The 17,898-nt window shown below is 43.4% G+C and overlaps 1 protein-coding gene across 1 annotated transcript in view; it reads left to right on the top strand.

The window, feature by feature from the left end:
* Window positions 1-2,500: 2,500 nt before the first annotated feature.
* THBS4 (thrombospondin 4) overlaps window positions 2,501-17,898 on the top strand; it is a 38,014-nt gene continuing 22,616 nt past the window's right edge. Inside the window, exons 1-5 of the mRNA XM_065860856.2 lie at window positions 2,501-2,650; window positions 6,730-6,933; window positions 11,041-11,288; window positions 12,324-12,429; window positions 17,511-17,593. Coding sequence (XP_065716928.1) covers window positions 2,563-2,650; window positions 6,730-6,933; window positions 11,041-11,288; window positions 12,324-12,429; window positions 17,511-17,593 — 729 coding nt within the window. The 5' untranslated portion in view covers window positions 2,501-2,562. The remainder of the gene's footprint in view (window positions 2,651-6,729; window positions 6,934-11,040; window positions 11,289-12,323; window positions 12,430-17,510; window positions 17,594-17,898) is intronic.

The raw sequence follows: 17,898 nt of genomic DNA, 5'->3' as shown, positions 1-17,898 counted from the left end.
CTCCTTATGAAATGTTACTGGCTTTATGAAAGTTTCCTGATAATGTTTTGACACCTGCCCAAGATATTAACCTCCAGTTAGATAAGCTGCAGTTGTACTTCAGAGGATACACAAGTGTAAAAGCAATAGCTAGTATTCCATTGTTTTTATTGAAAAGGACAATTAGAAGGTCAAATAGCCCTTTCCAGACAGCAGATAAACATTATACTTTGTGAAAATCCCTTAAAGAAGGTTCTGCTTGAGCACAAAATCCCCTTCAGTCTGTAACATACTCCAATAATAAAACTCAGCATAGCAATGAAAGCTGGAAAAATTGCAGTGTCCTTTATGTGTACTGGCTAAGTTTATCTAAGCAAGGACTTAAGTTTCTGTTTACATACATTGTGAACTGATTCCCTTCTGTTATACTGTATTATGCAGCACGCTCTGTTTGCAAAATATTGCTTCCATGTGCATTCTTGGAGAAAAACCACAAAGAATTAGCAGATGTAGAGCAAAACTAAAATATGGCCCTCACAAATCTAACACTAATGAGTATGTAGCACTACAAATAATATCGTCTTCCCACAGGTGATGAAAGACTTCTCCTTAATACATAGTAAAGAAACATTGGTGTGGCTCTCGGTCCACATATTAACCTCTGTAGCATCTGTGCTGTTTCCATCCTTTAGGTCAAGGATTAGTTCTAGACTCAGACTTCTTTCTAGGCAGCTTGTGGCACTGCAAGTCCTTACTTCTTCCTTTTTTTGTCCCATGTCCTTGCCTCCTGCTCTACCCCTTTCAGCCTCCCTCTTTTCCCTGGCTCCATAGCACTCTGCATCTGCTGCTCTGTTTTTCTGACTACACTGTGTAGCTCTCTGCCACCCGGTGACACCACCACGTCATCCTGTCACTTCCATTGCAGGGGTACAGATGGTGGCAGTGATGCTGAGGCACTTCTTGTGTGGAGACACATATGTAAGACCAGCAGGGCAAAGAGGAAGAACAGTCCTGAGCTGGGACACAGCAGATATGAGGGAGCACCCTCCAGCCTGGTAATGGGCAGGGAAAGAAACGAGCAACTAAAGGAGTGGGTCAACACTGCTACACAAATAAGCTAAGAAACAGGATGTGTTATAGGGTATATACCATGCATGCAGGCCAAATAAAGGGCATGTGAATATAGGGCAGCTGAAGGTATTTGAAAGTCCCATTGCACCTGCATTGGAGAGGAGCCCACACCCTGCACTGTGTGGCAGCGGAGCAGCTCAGGCAGACCCTTGGCAGCGCATTCTGCAGCCCCAGCCCCGCGGCGTGCTGTGTCTTGCCTCCCACACAATGAGCCCCCCAAGGGCTGTTCTCTGTGGTGCTCATTAGTTGCATACACCAAGTCCAACATGACTGAACATTAGTCAACACTACTTCTCTCACTTCACATAAAATTTTCCTCCTATTGTTGCCCTTCTTTTTATGATGTAAATAATATCGGACAGCTCCAGCTATTCGAACTGTGTTAGCAACCTGCAAGGGGGCCAGCCATAGCTTCCTGGGTTTCTTCTGATGTGACGGAGGGGCTGAGGTGCACACAGAGGCACAGGACAAAGAGGACCATGCAGCAGGTTGGGAAGCCCACCATATGCTGCCAGCTCCAGAGTGGGAGAAGTGCCTTGCAGCTCTTCTACCAGGGTCTTGTGGGAGACCCTTTCCTTTGCATGGTGGGAGCAGAGTGGCCAGCCTTATGGGTGGTTTCCCATGGGCATGGAGGAAACTGGTTGAACAGTCGCTGAGGCCCAAAAGGGCTTTCTCACTTGCTCCAGTTATTTCTTAATGTCAGCAACACATAGGCTGGAGTTTCCTGGAGTAGAAGAGAAACAGTGGGAAATCCTAGGGCCACACACAATACTGAAAATTGTTGTAGTTGAAAGCAGAAGTTTTTTCTAAAAACTGACTTTGGTTCAGTCATCAGGTTTAGTGATTTGTTAAGACAAACAACCTTTTTAGTACCCTCAGTCTGTTAATTTTGAGCTCTCCTAGTGCTCCTGAGCTCTCTAAATGAAATGGAGGAGCAGATGATATGCTTTGCACAAGTTGTTTTGGTGACACTCTTCAGTTAGGAAAAGTAGGTGAGTTAAATCGCTACCAAGACCAAGCCTACACACCAGTGCACCCCTGTCCGTTTTGAACTCAATGCCATTAATCACGTCTCAGCTCACATGGCTCCTCAAAGGGCAGGCTCCAGCCGGGATCCCGACAGGTGTTGATTTTGCTGGACCTCGGCAAGATCTCCGGCTCTGCCAGGGCTCTCCCACGGACGCTGCTCGTTCCCGGTTCGGGCCCCGACGGTTCGCTCCGTTCTGCGCCCCCGCCCCGACCCGCGGCCGCGCCCCACCGCGGACCCCGACCGCAGGAACGGCCCTACCCCGCCGCGGCCCCCGCCCGCCCGCGGGGGCCAGGGGAGCCCCGGCCAATGGTCTGCCGCCTGCCGCTCTCCCTCCCCGGACCTGGGGCCGCCCCCGTTAAACGGCGGGACCCGGAGCGGAGAGGCGCGCCGTCCTCCGCCGCCCTGCCCGGCCCGCGGCCGCCATGGGGTGCGAGCGTGGCGCCGCGCTGCTGCTCCTGCCGCTCGCCCTGCAGCTGTGCCCGGGCCGCGCCGCCCCGCCCGCCCCCCGAGGTAAGGGCCCCCTTGGTTTAGCAAACGTTTCTGTCCCCTCTCTCATTCAGGACGGCGTTGGGTTTGCAGGGTCCCGACCTCTCTGCCGGGAGCCCTGTGCTGGCAGCGAAAGGGGGCTGGGGGATCGCCAGCTCTGCAGGTGCGAGGGGAGCCGCGGCTGCCGCAGCCTGGGGGCACAGAGAGCGGCCGCTCCACCGCTGGGCTACTCCGGTCCCGCGGGCGCCTGTTCCCGAGCTTTGCCCCGCCGGACTCGCGGTGGGAACCGGAGGAGGTCGCGGCGTAGCCGCTCCATCAGCCAGCACTCCTAAAATCCGCAAAAAGTGATCTGGTTTTATAAGGATGCTGGTAGGTGTGTTGGACGTGTCTGAACAGCACTTTTTCAGTTTTAAGTTCTCATAAATGAGAAGTGAATTGGTAAGCTACAAAATTTCGTTGTGAAAACTACCTCATAAAGTGCATAGGAAAACAGCTACCTTCTAAAACCAACATTACTTTGGCAATGTTACACACATAGTAAGTCAGGAGCTGCTTTATTTGTGAGCTTGTATAAAGTGAGTGGTATCGCTCTCCAGTAGCAGCTTGGGACCGGGACCAGCTCAGCTACTAAGTGCAGCAGTTTGAGCAATTTGGTGCCGCTCCAGGAGCCTTAAAGCTGCTTCTGATTCTCTCTGCATGTTTAACCCCCTCCATTGTCTTATAAAGTTATGTTTGACATTTTAATCGGTTATTCCTTAGTTAAGTGAAGCCGATCCAAAAGACAGCCAATCAGATTAATTTAGCTCGATTTCTAAAAGCCTTTACTAAAGTCCTTGTTGATGTAAAAATATTTCAGAAAAGTGTTACATTCAAAAGTAGTGTATTGCCATGTTTTAAAAAATATAGACAGGTTTCTAGCTTGTCAGGAGGAGCCAGTGGAAGACCCCACTCTTCAGCATGTGGAATTTTCACCTTCTTAACATCAGGCAGAAAACATTGAAATAGGACTAGGGTTTCACTCCAGGTGTCTAAGTCACCGTTAATTATCTTGAAAAGTGCTGAGCAGCAGTGGAGCAGTGTTTACATTTACTATTATTGTGGTTAGCTGTGATCCAAAAAGAACCTTGGGGAGTCTCAAAAAGCTGGTGTGACATGGGGCAGAATTGAAGGAAATGGTCTTTTACTCTGATCTCCGTTCTCTCCTGTGCTACTAATTTCATGCCTCTTCCTCTTAGGGCTTCCTTTCACGTTTTTTAGCTCCCATCTGAAGAGCCTGCCTTGGTGTTTTTGGCAGGAATTATAAAGAGCGGTTTCTGCTGTCTGAGGGTGTAGTTGATCCCTTTTTAGCATTTCAATAGGAAGGTGAGCAGCTCCCTTCTAAAAATAACAGAAAGTGTGCAGGGGAGAGGATTCCTGGTCTGTTTCACCAGTGGGCTCAGTGTAGCCCAGTGGGTTTGCTCGGTCACGCTCCGGGCATGCCCAAGCGCTCACTTGTGCTGTGCGGATTGAAACCAGCTGTTTGTGCCTTTCAGCTTTGGCAGTTCTTTTATATCCATTTGTTTTCAAGTCTGCCTTTCCAGGCACAGAAACAAAATATTAGATTCTTCTAAAAATGAAAACTGAAATCCATGTGGATCTTTCTTTCGTGTTCCTTCCAAACAAGCAATTGTCTCTGCAAGGTCTAAAAACTGTCTCTCTCTGCCAGGTCTACTAAGGATGTAAAATGAGTTTTCATAACCCCATTCCTCTTCTGATAGCCACTTTTGCTAGCATGTGGTTAATTTTTGCTGAAGGATGGATCTGATCACATACTGCATCTGCTGGTTGAGGCCCTGTGCTTTATAGAATGCAACTACCAAACAGATTTGAGCATTCATTTAAATATGCAAATTTCAAAAATTTCAATAAATGTTTTCCGTAAGGTTAGGCAGACGTTTGCCACTGTTTAGTCATTATTTTTATAATATTCCTCCTCCATTTTTAAGTGTTTGACAGAGATTAATTACTCTCATGGGAATTGAGATAAAATCAGCCAATAGACTTAGCAGGACTGGACAAAATGTATAGCTATATTTTGTGCTGTCAAAAACTTAAGTACTGTATTGGCAGTGCTCTGGCTGAGAAGACACAGCTCTTATTTTATGGATTATTATTAACTGCAAAATGCTGTTGTACAGAGTAGTGATTTGTGTTTCAGTCTCTTGCTTGGGCAATTGCTTTGCTATCTGTGCGCTAAGCATGATGAAATATCCAGCTTTTTGCCTCTGCTGTCTGGATCACTGATTTCAGTGTGATGCTGTAAGTCTGAACGGAATGAAAGAGAAGTCCTCTGACCAGGTCAGTCTTTCATATGTGTTTCCTAGTTGTTTGACAAAACTATTACAAGTGCATCCAAATCAAGGTCCTGATTCTTTTTGTCCTGAGAACTCTCAGCAGAGCCATGGGATCCTTGGACCAGATGGAAGTGATGATCTGTATATCAATGGTTTCATGAGATGAAGGGAAAAAAATACGTCCTTTTTCGGAAATTACACTAGTGTCTAGATGAATGGATGCTCCAGAATGAGCAATGGAAGCAGCAGAGACCCAGGCGCTAATATAAGGGAACAAGGTTTCCCACATGGCTGTGGGTAGGTCTGTGTGGCTCTGTGATTGTCCTCTGAGTGCTCCTTAGTCTCCTTCTGCCTGTAGCTTGTGGAAACACACTGTATCAGTAGGATGGCCCCATTACCGTAGTTGACAATGACAGTTTTGAGCTTGTGCTGGCTAGAAAAGACTCATCTGCAATTGTCCACCATTTTTTTGGCCTTCGAAGTTACACTTAGTGGTACAACCATGGGCTTGAATCAAGGTAAGGTGCAGTGTGCTGCCTTGTGCCTTTGCTCTCTACATGGTGTTAGGGCTCTTCTCCAGTGGCAGCTCTACAAGATTGTGCTGGTCTGGGAGAAAAGCACAGCCCAGCTTTGTTAAGCCTGTGGAGTGGCAGTGGTGTACAATGGCTAGATATGCCATTGTATTTAAATGACACTCGTGCATAGTCATTTGTCAGACTTCATTGGAAGGGTATAATACATTCACTGTTTGAACAGTAGGGGGTTGAAATAGGAGATTATCAAGAAAACTAGTTGAATAGTTTATTGAGTTTGGAGACATCACGGATTTAGGAATATTGAGGAAAACCTGAGCTGTTTGTTGCAGTGTTTCAGTTGGGTAGCTGACATATGTACGAGTATAATGTTAGACTCTTTGCAGATGCATTCTGTAAATATTAAAAATTTGAAACAGCTTTCACTATGCCTTCAGGGTTATTCTTTTTTTGTCAGTTCTGTCTTTCATTGTTATCTGTACTGGAAGGGAAAGATGAGTCTTTTGTATATAATGTATCTTCTGAGAAGCCAATGAAGTGAGAAGGAGTTTATGAACATTGTATTGCTTACCTGGCATTTTACTATTTTAGTTGGTGCCCTGAAATTGCCATCAAAATGGTTCTTAGGATAAGTACAGTGGAAATCCATCTGAAAATGTTAATGCTGGATCCTCAGTCTACTCGAAGTGTGAAGACAAGCATCTGAATTTGTGAAAGCAGAAATAAGATAAAAAGCTTTCTGTTGAAGTGCATCCTAAGAAGAGAAGAATTTTAGAGATCTGCCCTAAAAATATTTGAGTACCTCAATTTGAAGACTAGATATTTCTTTGTTAATGAATTATTGACAATTCTTTTTTAAAAAAATTGCTGGAAGAGAATCAGTTGCAACAAAATCTATATGATATTTTGATAGAATCATAGAATAGTTTCGATTGGAAGGGACCTTTAAAGATCATGTAGTCTAACACCCCTGACATGGGACAGGAACATCTTTCACTAGGTAACGTTGCTTAAGCCACTGCCAGGGGCATTGGAATAGGTGATCTTTAAAGATGGTATTTGTATTGTTAATTTTTGTTTTCGTATTTTCTATTTTAGTAGGGCAACTTGGGTTCATTTTAAATTATCCATATGGAAATAGTAAAGGGCGTACAATCTCCAATGGATGGCTTCAGCCTACATGCTTCTTTGGTCATTATTATATTTAAATTTCTGTTGAAACTTGCTTATTTTTCAGTTTTTGACCTTCTTCCTTATGCCAACAAGAGAATGGTAACGAACTTCTTGCAACAAGCACTTGGTGACTCTACGCTGGATGATGTGTATTTGCTCTCAACATTCAAACTCCAGCCGAAGAGCACGGCCACTGTATTTGGCCTGTATTCGTCAGCTGAAAATAATAAGTATTTTGAATTTACAGTAATGGGACGGATGAATAAAGGTGAGTTGTTTGGAGTGTGTAAGGGAAAAGTAGTGTTAGATCTATAGTTATTGGTGTGTCACAGATGTTGAAAACTGTGTGATTAACCTATGTGCTTGAGTCATTCCTGTTGCATGTTATCACCACTCAGGCCCTCCCTTGCAAGATAAAAGTGTTGGTTACATCCCCTTCCACTCCTTTTCTCTTTCCCACTCTGGCTGGATGCTGCTCTCTCCTGGGTGGGGGAAGTTGACCTGACAATCAGCTGGTATCTCCACTTTGCCGTGGCGCTTACTTTGAGCAATGCTGAGAAAGGAGCTAAAAATGGAGTATGGAGACAGGAGTCACTTTTTTTCTTCTTCTTTTTTCTTCTTTTTCCCCTTGGGACAATCACTGGTTCATATTACTTAGGAATGTTAGGGACACACGCACATGCTGCCTCATGCATATGAAAGGCAAGTTCTTGCTCTGCTGACCCTGGAGTTTAGATGTGACTATGCATGACAAACATTCGTAGCACTTACAGGATTTTGGGTGAATTAAAGTGTTTGTTGTCCATTTATTGAAATTAGTTGATCAGGAGTCAAAGTAGGAACTTCAGCAGACTTTTAGAAATTGAGAGCTTTCATCAATCTCTAGACCAAATCTAGGATATATTGCAATTTTAAGGTTCAGTGAAAAACCGTCAAATGATGTGAATTATTGTTGCTCCATTGACTTCACCACTGCTCAGATAATTTGCTTCTGCCAATCTTGTAATCAGGCAGCTGAGTCCTGCATACTGAGAAACCTGACTGAGAAATTTCAGTTTATACGTAGGAAGATTATTCTATATGCTGAAGAAAAGCACACCTTTCACTTGGGAAACATAGAGGAATGAGTTAGATAAAGCATTGGTGGTTTTATCAGGTCTGCCAAAATCTTTCTGAGGTCAGGAAATAAGAACTTTCGTGCTCTGTGTGTGTTGGGGGTCGGTAACACATGGTCACACAGCCTTATCAGTAGGTGTCATACAATTCCTAACGCTGGCTTACCTAATTGCTGAATAAATGATAGATCACGCATACTCAGTCTTTCCCTCTCACACACATGATTATTTGTGGGAATGTTATACATACATATAGGAGTGCATATATATACACACAAATATATCTATATACATATCAAACTCTTCTCTCGATTTTCAAGAATACCTGCATGCCTGATGGTTACTCATACAGACTTATGAGACTTCGAAGTGGAACGTTATGTGGCTTCTTTTGGTTTTGTCCTTAGTATGCTAGTGTTGTATATGAGGAAGGTCTATGACAGGATGATGGCATAGAGGTAGGCAGCATGAAGAAATTCCTTCTTTGAGTGACCAGTATTGAGTAGATGGGTGGCGTCTGTAACCTACCTGTTATAAAGGACTGATCAGACAGAGGGAGGCTTTTCACAGCAGGCTGTTCCGTGGAGGTCTCTTTGCTTCCTTATTATTTTAAAACACCTTGTTTAAGGGACATGGCAGTGTGAAAGTAGTAGGCAGTGTTTTCTCATGTGGTTTCTCTGGAAGCGTTAAGTGTTCCATATAGCTCCTTCATACAGTAAGTTAAACTGCATCTAGGAGTTCATAATGTGAGCTGGAAGTATGGAGTGTGGGGGCTATTTGTGATCCTCTCAGGACTGGAGATTATCACTTAAGTGGTGAGCCAATGTCGACGTCTTAGTAAATGCAGGGTCTAAATATCTATGATTTTAGGAGGGTGCATATGTGCATAGCGCTTCCTCTGTGTGGTATTTCTACCTGTGCACCTAAGTCTGATCTAAGTAGCTGACAGCAGTCCTTAGTTATCCTTTAAAGTGCCACATTTGAGAGCAGTGTTCCAAATGATTTGCTCATGTTCTGGTTTTGTTGTGGAATACCTGATATTAAAATGGTCATAACATCTAGATGTTTTTAAAACACAGATCTGAATTACTGGCCAACTGATCAACTTGTTTTGGTTAGACTAATGTGCTTTTCAGAGGCAAACAGCTTCTCTGGGTTTCTTATCCTTTTTAAATGATTCTTTTATGGAACAAACAGCACTAAGTGCCTAAACATGATGTAACTTAACAATTCTGTGAAACAGTTCATATTTACTGTTAGGATTGGTGGTTTCATTGAAAATCTGTTTTCTAAACAGTACAGATGAGACACTAATTTTGATGAATGTCAGTGTAGAGTATCCTAGTGGCAAACATGTAATGCAGGGGCTTGATGAGTTAAATCTTAAGGAGTCAGAGACTGTGGTCCAGCAAAATCTCCCTTCAAAAGCCTATTCTAATTTACCAGATGGATATTTGGCTTTGACTGAGGAAGGAATACTTGATCCCCCATCCAAGCCAGACTACTCCTTATCCTGAAAATATTCTGGCAGGGTCTGTTCTAGTCCGTGCCACCACCTCCTTTTTCCTTCTCTAGCTTAGTGCTGCATTTGGTTGCACCGATTGCAGGGCCCAGATCCAAAGACCTTGCTTTCATACCACCAGGTGTTCATAATACTTGCATAAGTAAAATGTCTGCAGCATACTCTGTCTTGCCAGATCTTTGAGTTTGCCAAGAAATGCTACCTTTTAGCAAGTTACTGGTGACCTTATGTACCTTTGCAGAAATCTCAACTCTGGCAGTGTTTTGACGTAGAGAGCAGTGAAAACATTCCTGATATTGATCACAGCTGCTGGGACCTTAGCACTCGTGTAGACATACTCTGTTGTGTTTATTCTGGTGTAGGTCTGGATTTTTTGAATCTTTAGAATAAGGAATTAGAAAAATAGTAAGGAACATGTACACAGTTAACTCAGAAGGTCACCAGCAGAGGTATGATAGCATCAAAGTACATTAGTACTTGAGAGATGGGAAGGTAATTTGTGAAATGAATAGAAATGGGATGAGTTCAGTAGGTGTTATTAGCTCTGAAGCTAATAACAGTTTTTCCTCTGCTATATCCACAATTTTTGTTTGACCTCATGTTAATGTAGGTGTTCCTTGAAGGTCAGAGTATTTTTGAGCCCTCACTTGATGCAGCAGTAGCAGCCCTCTGTGAACTTCAAACATGTTTGCAAGAGCCAGCACTTCACTGTTCGGGTGCCCGGTGTTTGTGCAGCCTGGCTCCTGTCATCATCAGGAAATAAGGGACGTGTAGGCTGGTGACCAGTGGGGTCTTTGGAACTAATTCTGTCTGATATTGTAGGGTGGTTATACACTGTCTAGTGGCACTCAGCTCATTGCTTCCTCAGATATGTGTTTGGAGAGCCAGGGAGAGATTTTGTGGAGAGAACTAGCTAGCCGATCTAAGAGATTTAGCTTGCAGATCCTTGCTTACCAGTCTAATTTTCTTAGGAAAGAGACTTTTTTTTTTTTTTTCAGTATTACACAGCATGTAAGAGGTTTTGTTTGTCTGCTGTTGCGTTTTTTGGTGGGGCATTTTACTTCATAAAATGAGGATTTGTTGTATGTATTATGAAGTAGGTCGTTCACTAATGCCTTAAAGAGCTGAGACGGGGCTTAGTCATCCTTAGGTGGAATATCTCTTTTCTGAATTATATTTTGGTTTTACTTGCCATTTGTTACAGAGAAATGCAGGTCATTGGCTTGGAATCATGCTTCCTTTGATTTCTTTAATGATGCATTTTGATATACTGTCAGATGGCTTCACTGAATGCAATATCCATTGCTGAAACTGATTTTTTTTCTAGGTGTACCTTTCTGTTGCAGAGTATTTCTAGGTCTATCAGAAATGTATTTGCCAAAGTGCTGACTGCAGGCTGTCCACTGCACCCTTTACATTTACCACTTGTATTTTAGCATGTCATACCCCTGTAAGGTGATGTTGGTTAAGGCAGTTAGAGAGGCCTGGACAAAGCAGTGGAAAACGCTCTGCAAGCAGCAGTGCTTTGCAAATGGGCATTTGTGCAAGAGCCCTGGTAATCCTACTCTGAGGGTCAATATCCCATTTTTTATTACCATTTATATCTGCATATGGGACACATTTACAAAAGCTGATGTGGAAAAATGCCAGAGCAATTGCAGATTTCTGTAGTATCTTCCTTGATCAGCCTTGGGTTATCGGCTGCCCTCTGACAGCTCTGCTGTGTGTTCTGTACTAGTTGTGCTGCGCTACCTGAAGAGCGATGGGAGGTTGAATTCTGTGATCTTCAGCAACATCCACTTGGCTGATGGGAAACCTCATGCTGTCATCTTGTGGCTGAGTGGCCTGCAGCAGGGATCGAGCACAATGGAGCTGTATCTGGACTGCCTGCAAGTAGGGGCCATTCAGGACGTGCCAAAGGCATTTTCAGCACTTTCTCTGAGGTCGTCAGCAGTAGAGTTGCGAACTTTCCAGGAGAAGCCACAGGTGAGTGGAAGAACTGTGAGCAGGGTGAGCACATGAAGGGATCACCAGAATCATTCAGATCACTGAGTCCAGACCTCAGCCCTCCCAGCAGCCAAGCTCTGTACAATGGTGATTCAGTAATGCTTGAGTGTTAACTTGTGAAATAAATATAAGTTCCCTATGGAACAGGTAAAATCCTAGCTTGATTGAACCCAGTAATTACTACCACCCTTGCTTCAGTCCAGGTGTTTCTTGGCAACTGCACTTTTTACAAGGCCTGAGCTGAAGGTAGGAGCAGCTCTTCATCAGCTTCTTACAGCTGTTCAGTATGAGCAACCCTTGCCTGTGCATGTGGCTTTCCTTTCCACGATAAGCCACATGGACTAAAAAGATGAAAGAAGAGGGCTGACGTGGTGTGAGAGTCCCACCATGGTCTGTTGGACTGCAATAGCTTTTTTCCTCTGTCTGCCAGCCAGGGGTTGTCATACCTTCTTGTCATCTTCGTATCAGCTGTCTGATGTAAGCAGTATCTTGCACAAGTATCTTCCATCATCATTAATGCAAAATACGCATTACAAGGTGCAAAGGCATTCTGCCACCAAGGTTGCCCTGTTGCTTTGTTTCATTGCAGACTTGAAGATGAGCCTTTTTATGGAGAATCAGTAAGGTGCCCACATTCTTGACATGAATATAGATGTGTTTGAGGGTAGAAAAGAGACTGCTTTGGATTCAGTTCAACAGCAATGACAAAAATAATTCTTACGTGCCCCGAATATAAAAATATGTGAACTTTCTGGTGTGTGAGATCGTATGAATTGAAATAGTGAAAAAAAAAGTTCAAAATAAAGCCACAACTATGTGAAAATCTGCAAGACAAAGACTGGGGATTTTATTACAGATCAGATGGTGGTCAGTGGTCCTGAAGGGGATGGTACAGGTCCTCTGCACTCTTAGGAACTGGACAACCTCTCTAAAAATTAATTTGCTTTGTCTTATATTTCGTGTTTTTCCATAGTTGTACAAAAATTGTGAGCTTTGTTTTTCTTGTGAGTCCAGGAGGCACTAGATGAGCTGAAGCTGGTGACTGGAGGAACACTTGCCGAAGTGGGGAACCTGCAAGATTGTTTTCTTCAACAAATTGAGCCTGTTTCTCAGTACACTGGTAAGGCCTGCAACCAGGAGTCAACATTGTTTTTTAAGGTACCAGTGCAAAGATGCTAGTGCGATTAATATTTAAAATGTGGAGAAGCTATGTAGACAAGTAATAACGATTCTTAGACCAAATTACAGCCATGAGAGTTTCCTGAAAGTGTTTTAGAAATAGCTCAGTTTGGAGAGAAAACAGTTGCTGCTGGTGATAAAGCAATAAGTTGTTGTCCTAGGGAAGGAGGAGTCTGTAATGATTAAAAGAGGCTTATTAGCCTAATTTGGAAGACAGATTTTTGTGATCCGGATCTGTTTGTGTCAGTGTAATAACATTTTAAGCATTCAAATTGCAGAAGATTGCAGACAGTAAGTAGTACAAAATGTGATCAACTGCTACAGGCTTTATGAAGACAAGACGTATCAAAGTACTTATCTATATGACCATTATTGGTCTTCTGTTGATCACTGGAGTGTTCCGGAGAGGAGAGGAACAAGGTGTGAAGAAGGACACAGGAGACCGCAGATCGTGTTGGTGCTACAGCTGCGACATGGAACCTGCAGGTCCATGAGGGAAAAGCCATTGCAAGGCAGCCACTAGTCCTGCTGCAAGTTAGCCCAGGCTTTTGTCACCTGCTGGACTGGAAATGTGCTTTAAAACCAATCTGCTCTGCCTGTGCTGAGCATTGTGGAGGCTGAGCTGAGAGGAGGGAGGAAAGGAAGGAACTGAGGCTGCTGGGATTCCTGCAGGTCCCTAGGGGCTGGATGCAATGCCCTGTGATGGGTAAGGGTTCTCTCTAACCTCTTGACACAGCAAATCTGTGTTAGACTTCCCCATCTGTACCCTTTCCTAGTCCCTGTGGATCTGCCTTTCTGCTGCAGGTGTGAGGAAGAAGAATGGGTTCACACTGCAGGTGCAATATGTTAATGTGACAATCATGGGGAAAAATAAGTGAGGTCAAGGCTTGAAATAGCATCCATGAGAAGTTCTCTCTCACACCCTTACTTGTCCCCCATGCCAAACCCAACCCTGCAGCTTTGGTACTTTTGATTAGAGACAAGATACATAAATTTTAAATGAGAGCCTCCTGAGTACACTACATGAATGCAGGCATCAGTGGTGTGCAGTGATAACAGAATCTGTTTTGCCTTTTAGCTGTGTAAATCCTCAGTTGCATATGCTTCTGTTTTCTTGCTCCTTAACATATATATACACTGAGGCAAAAAATACAGAGTTTTATCATCAAGAGTTTCTCTTTCTACCTAAATGAACAGGCATTTGCATGTAGAAGGGAAGGGTAATTCACTGTTTCCTCCTGGAAAAGCTTACAGCTCTGTGCGCAAGGTTTCCAGACTTGCAGCTTTCTCATTTGTTTTTGCTCATTAATCAGTAATACAAATGGTAGTAGTACGTAGAGATATTGTCTCTCCCTGCCTGCCTCTGCCTGACTGAGCCTCTCAAATTCAGTTGCTTATAATCTTCAAGTGAAATTAGTATCACATTAGTAATAACAACTCACATTAATATATTCAAAATATACATAGTCAAATCCACCAAAGGAAAAGGCGCAAATGTTCCAACAGCAATATTAACTCACCTGCCTTGCACTTTGTGTATGCTTCATGCTGCCCTTTTACATGAGCAAGATATTAGATAACCACAATTTTTCCTTCAGCCAGAAAAAGCTGGAGTGCAAATGCTTAGCCATATAGGAGTGTGAGACCTATGTATTTTGGTAAAAGCATGTTTTTTCATATTATTTGGAAAATCCTTTGGAGAGCTTTGTACCTGAATAACTGTCTGTGGCTTTGACTGTGTGCCTGGTTGTTGCTCACCACGGTGGCAGCAGGATTCCCTCCAAGTTCAGTCTGTGAGACTGAGGCAGCAAGCAGTGTAGATGAGAATATGGTGATCAGATGGATGTTGAACATCTGTATTTGTGTCTTCCTGTGTGAGTAGCAGAATACAGAGCAAGATACACTGGGTTTAATAGGTGAGGTCAGTATGCTGTGTATAATCATCATCACAAAATAATTCAGGTCAGAAGGGACCTGTGGAGGTCATCTAGTTCATGTAGAGTACCTGAACCTGATGTAGTTTAAAAAGAATAGCTATGTTGCACCAGACAAAGTGTTCTTTTAACCTTGCTACTGTAAGAGACAGCATGCCAATATAGACCCAAGGGCAAGAGTATAAGAGAGTGGAGTTATAGTGTGGTTTTCGCTGGATGCTTTCCTGTTTTCCAGCAGTTCATGGCATACAGAGCTCTTGACTCAGGTAGAGCCTTTGTGTTTTGTACTCAGTATATGTTTCCTTCCATGAGTCTGTCCATCTGTCTGCATGAACGTTTCCTGGCAAGAAATTCAGAACATGTCTGAGGAAGTATTTTCTCTTCATGTTGAACCTGCCTCTTCATAGCTCTATGTGCAACTTGTGTAGCAACTTCTTTGGTGGAGGATTACAGGCTGACAGGAAACTCTTCTCTTGTCAGCCGTCATCCATGCTTTAATCATGGCTCGACCTATGGCCAAGTAACCACAATCTCTGAATGACAATTCAGGACTCTGACTTTGCTGGATGGAGGCAAGTGAGGTAGTTGAGCCAGTACTGCTGCCAGGAGAACTAGAAGAATTATCTATGAAGCATTTCATGCTGACTGGCAACTGCACAAGCTAGTGCTTGTGTCTTTGCCTTGCCTGGGCCAGTTACCTGTGCAGTGAAGGTAGTCGCCTGCTCTAAATCCAGGGCCATATACTGGAACATGTTGCCCAGAGAAGTCATGGGTTCCTCATCATTGGAAGTGTTCAAAGTCAGGTTGGACAGAGCAACCTGACCTAGTGAAATGTGTCCCTTCCATGGCAAAGGGGTTGGACTAGATGATTTTTAAAGGTGTCTTCCAACCCAAACCATGCTATGGTTCTGTACTGCAAGGTCCTGGGAAGAGAAAGACAAGGTAGCTCCCTAACATGGCCTTGGGCTTACAGAGAATAAGCATGTCAAGGGACTTCAGTTCCCTATTGGACAGTAATTCTTAAGATTTGTCTCAGAATTTAATTATAGCTGTGAAAACAATTCTGTTACTCAAGTTGTTGCTGGCTTAGAATATAGAGCTAGGGACTGGCTGAACTGCGGAGTCGCCTCAGTAGGTGGAGTGTTGATGAGAGAGATGACATGGTAGGATTGTGTAGCTTCAGGCTGTGCCTTTTGCTTACCCAGGATATACTGTGGACCAGCAGCTCCCTGGAAGGCCTGTCTTGAGTTCTCACCACTGATTGCCAGTCATTGTGCTGTAGGTAGGGCCTGCTGTAGGTCTTGGCTTTAAATAGGGGAAAAGAAACCCAAAACACACACAGCCACCAACAACTATGGGAAGTCATCTGTTTCTGCTGTGTTGTATCAATTTGCAAGTAGGACATGTACTTCATAGCAGTATAACCTGTTTATTCCACCTTCAAGTTTAACAGCCTGCAAAACTGAAATGTACGGAATAGATCTGGTTTTGATTTAGATGCTAGCCAACAAACAGTATGTGAAATCTTGAGAATTTTTTGCAGATTTCAATAACGAGAGTAGAGAAAAAAAACAACCAAACAAAACCTCAAGAAAAACAAGAACAGACCCCTGCATCTGTCCTGACAGCCTGTGTGCCAAGTTCCTCTCTGGGATTCTGAAATACCCATGATATTAAGTCCTGCTGGCTTCCAGTTAAAACTAAGACAAGATTGAGACTAGAGCAGAGGCAGGCTCTGGAACAGGTAGTTCCCAAGTCTTTAAACATCAATGTTTTGATAAGAAAATATCAAAGGAAGAAAATGTAGTATGTGATGAGTTGGGTGATTCCTGCTAGAATGTTTGGAAATGGTTAGACATGCTTTGAAGTACAGAAAAATGAGGTAAATATTGAGAAAAGCATTTTTCATGTAAGATTTCATTACTCGCAAAAGTAACACACGAATAAACCTCCCTGAAGCCATTGGGCATAATATCAAAATATCCTGCCTGCCTGGAAGTACAAGAGCATATATTTATGAAATTTGTTTTGACATGCAGACTTAGAGAAGTAAACAGCTGCTCCAGAGATCTACGAACTCAGGAAGGGAGCTTCAAACAGAAACTACAATGAGCTACTGTGCCAAACATACTTTTTGCTTCTTCTCTATCACTGGGTCAAAACTAATGTTTCATTTAACAGGTGAGAGTCTCATGTGAAGATCTTGGGTTGGTTCTGGTCCTTCACTGTGACTTATTACGGATGTCACTTTTGGTCTTGTCTCAGAGACCTTTAATTTGTTATTTGGTATTGAGAAATGGCTTTGGTGTGTTCTCATACTGTGTTGAGTAGACTTTTTGTGAGTCCATACAAACTCTGCATCCCCCTTAAGCAAATGCAGCCGTGAAACTTGTGTACAGTGTGGCGAGTCATCTTCTAGAAGAAAAGCCAAATGACAGTTGCAGGTATTAAGAGCACTGCTTTCATCAGAGCGGGCACTCTTGATGCACGGTTGGAGCTGCACAGTGAGGCTACTCAGAAAGCTGCGTGACTTCACTTTTAAAGCGTGCTGGAATCAGCGGTGGTGACATGGAATATACTTACGTGGTGTGACTTCATGTTGTATGCACAGATACTTCATGCCTTTGCCTTGCCCTCCTGTCCCAATTGGGTTATCACAAAACCCCAGCATTGAAATACTAAGTTTTTGCTTAGGGCTGCTGGCCTCAGGCCTGGGGGAAACCAGTAACACTGGTGGCATTGGTCACTGGTGGTGTTAGGTCTTACTAGAGCACCTTGATGCTGAAATAATGAAATAATAGTAGAAAAATTACAGACTGATTTTCTGTCTGGTGAGGTTTCTGCTTTGCCTGTTTCTGTGGTATACAGTAGTGTTCAGTCCAGAAAAGCCTTAAGTTCATACAAATCATTATGAAAACTGGAGCTAGATACTGTGTTTGCTCTAAGGATTCCTGCAGGGCTTAAGTAACTGTAATGTCTGCCCTCCCTGGCTCTTTGTGGTGTTTCCATCTTGTATCTCAGAAATCATCATGTCAAATGAAGGAGAGTTACGTGCATTGTGCATTCTTCTATTACTATTTCCCTGCAGGTGATTTTAACAGGCAGCTGATGGGCCAGATGATGCAGATGAACCAAATACTGGGAGATGTGAAAGACCTTCTCAGACAACAGGTACTGTATAAAGGCTTCAGTGTGAAATATCCAAAGCTTGCCACTTTTTTGATAGAGTCAGGGCAGAATTTACATAAGGGATAATGAACTCCTGTATGGAGTTCATTGCCTCAGAGGCATGACACAGTGGAAAAGAAATAACCATATAGGTCCTGGTACCCTGTGCTCGCTAGGGAGGATAACTGAAAGTCGGAGTGTAGTGGATTTGCTTATTCAGACTGAGAAAATCTAGTGTCTGAAGTGGAGAAGACCTCTCCTAGCCCAGTGTTAGATAGAGGCAGGTCTGTTGCATAAAACTGAAATTA

The sequence above is a fragment of the Patagioenas fasciata genome, chromosome Z, assembly GCF_037038585.1.
Source record: "Patagioenas fasciata isolate bPatFas1 chromosome Z, bPatFas1.hap1, whole genome shotgun sequence".
Taxonomy (NCBI): Eukaryota; Metazoa; Chordata; class Aves; order Columbiformes; family Columbidae; genus Patagioenas; species Patagioenas fasciata.
This window is presented reverse-complemented; position numbering and strand designations above follow the sequence as displayed.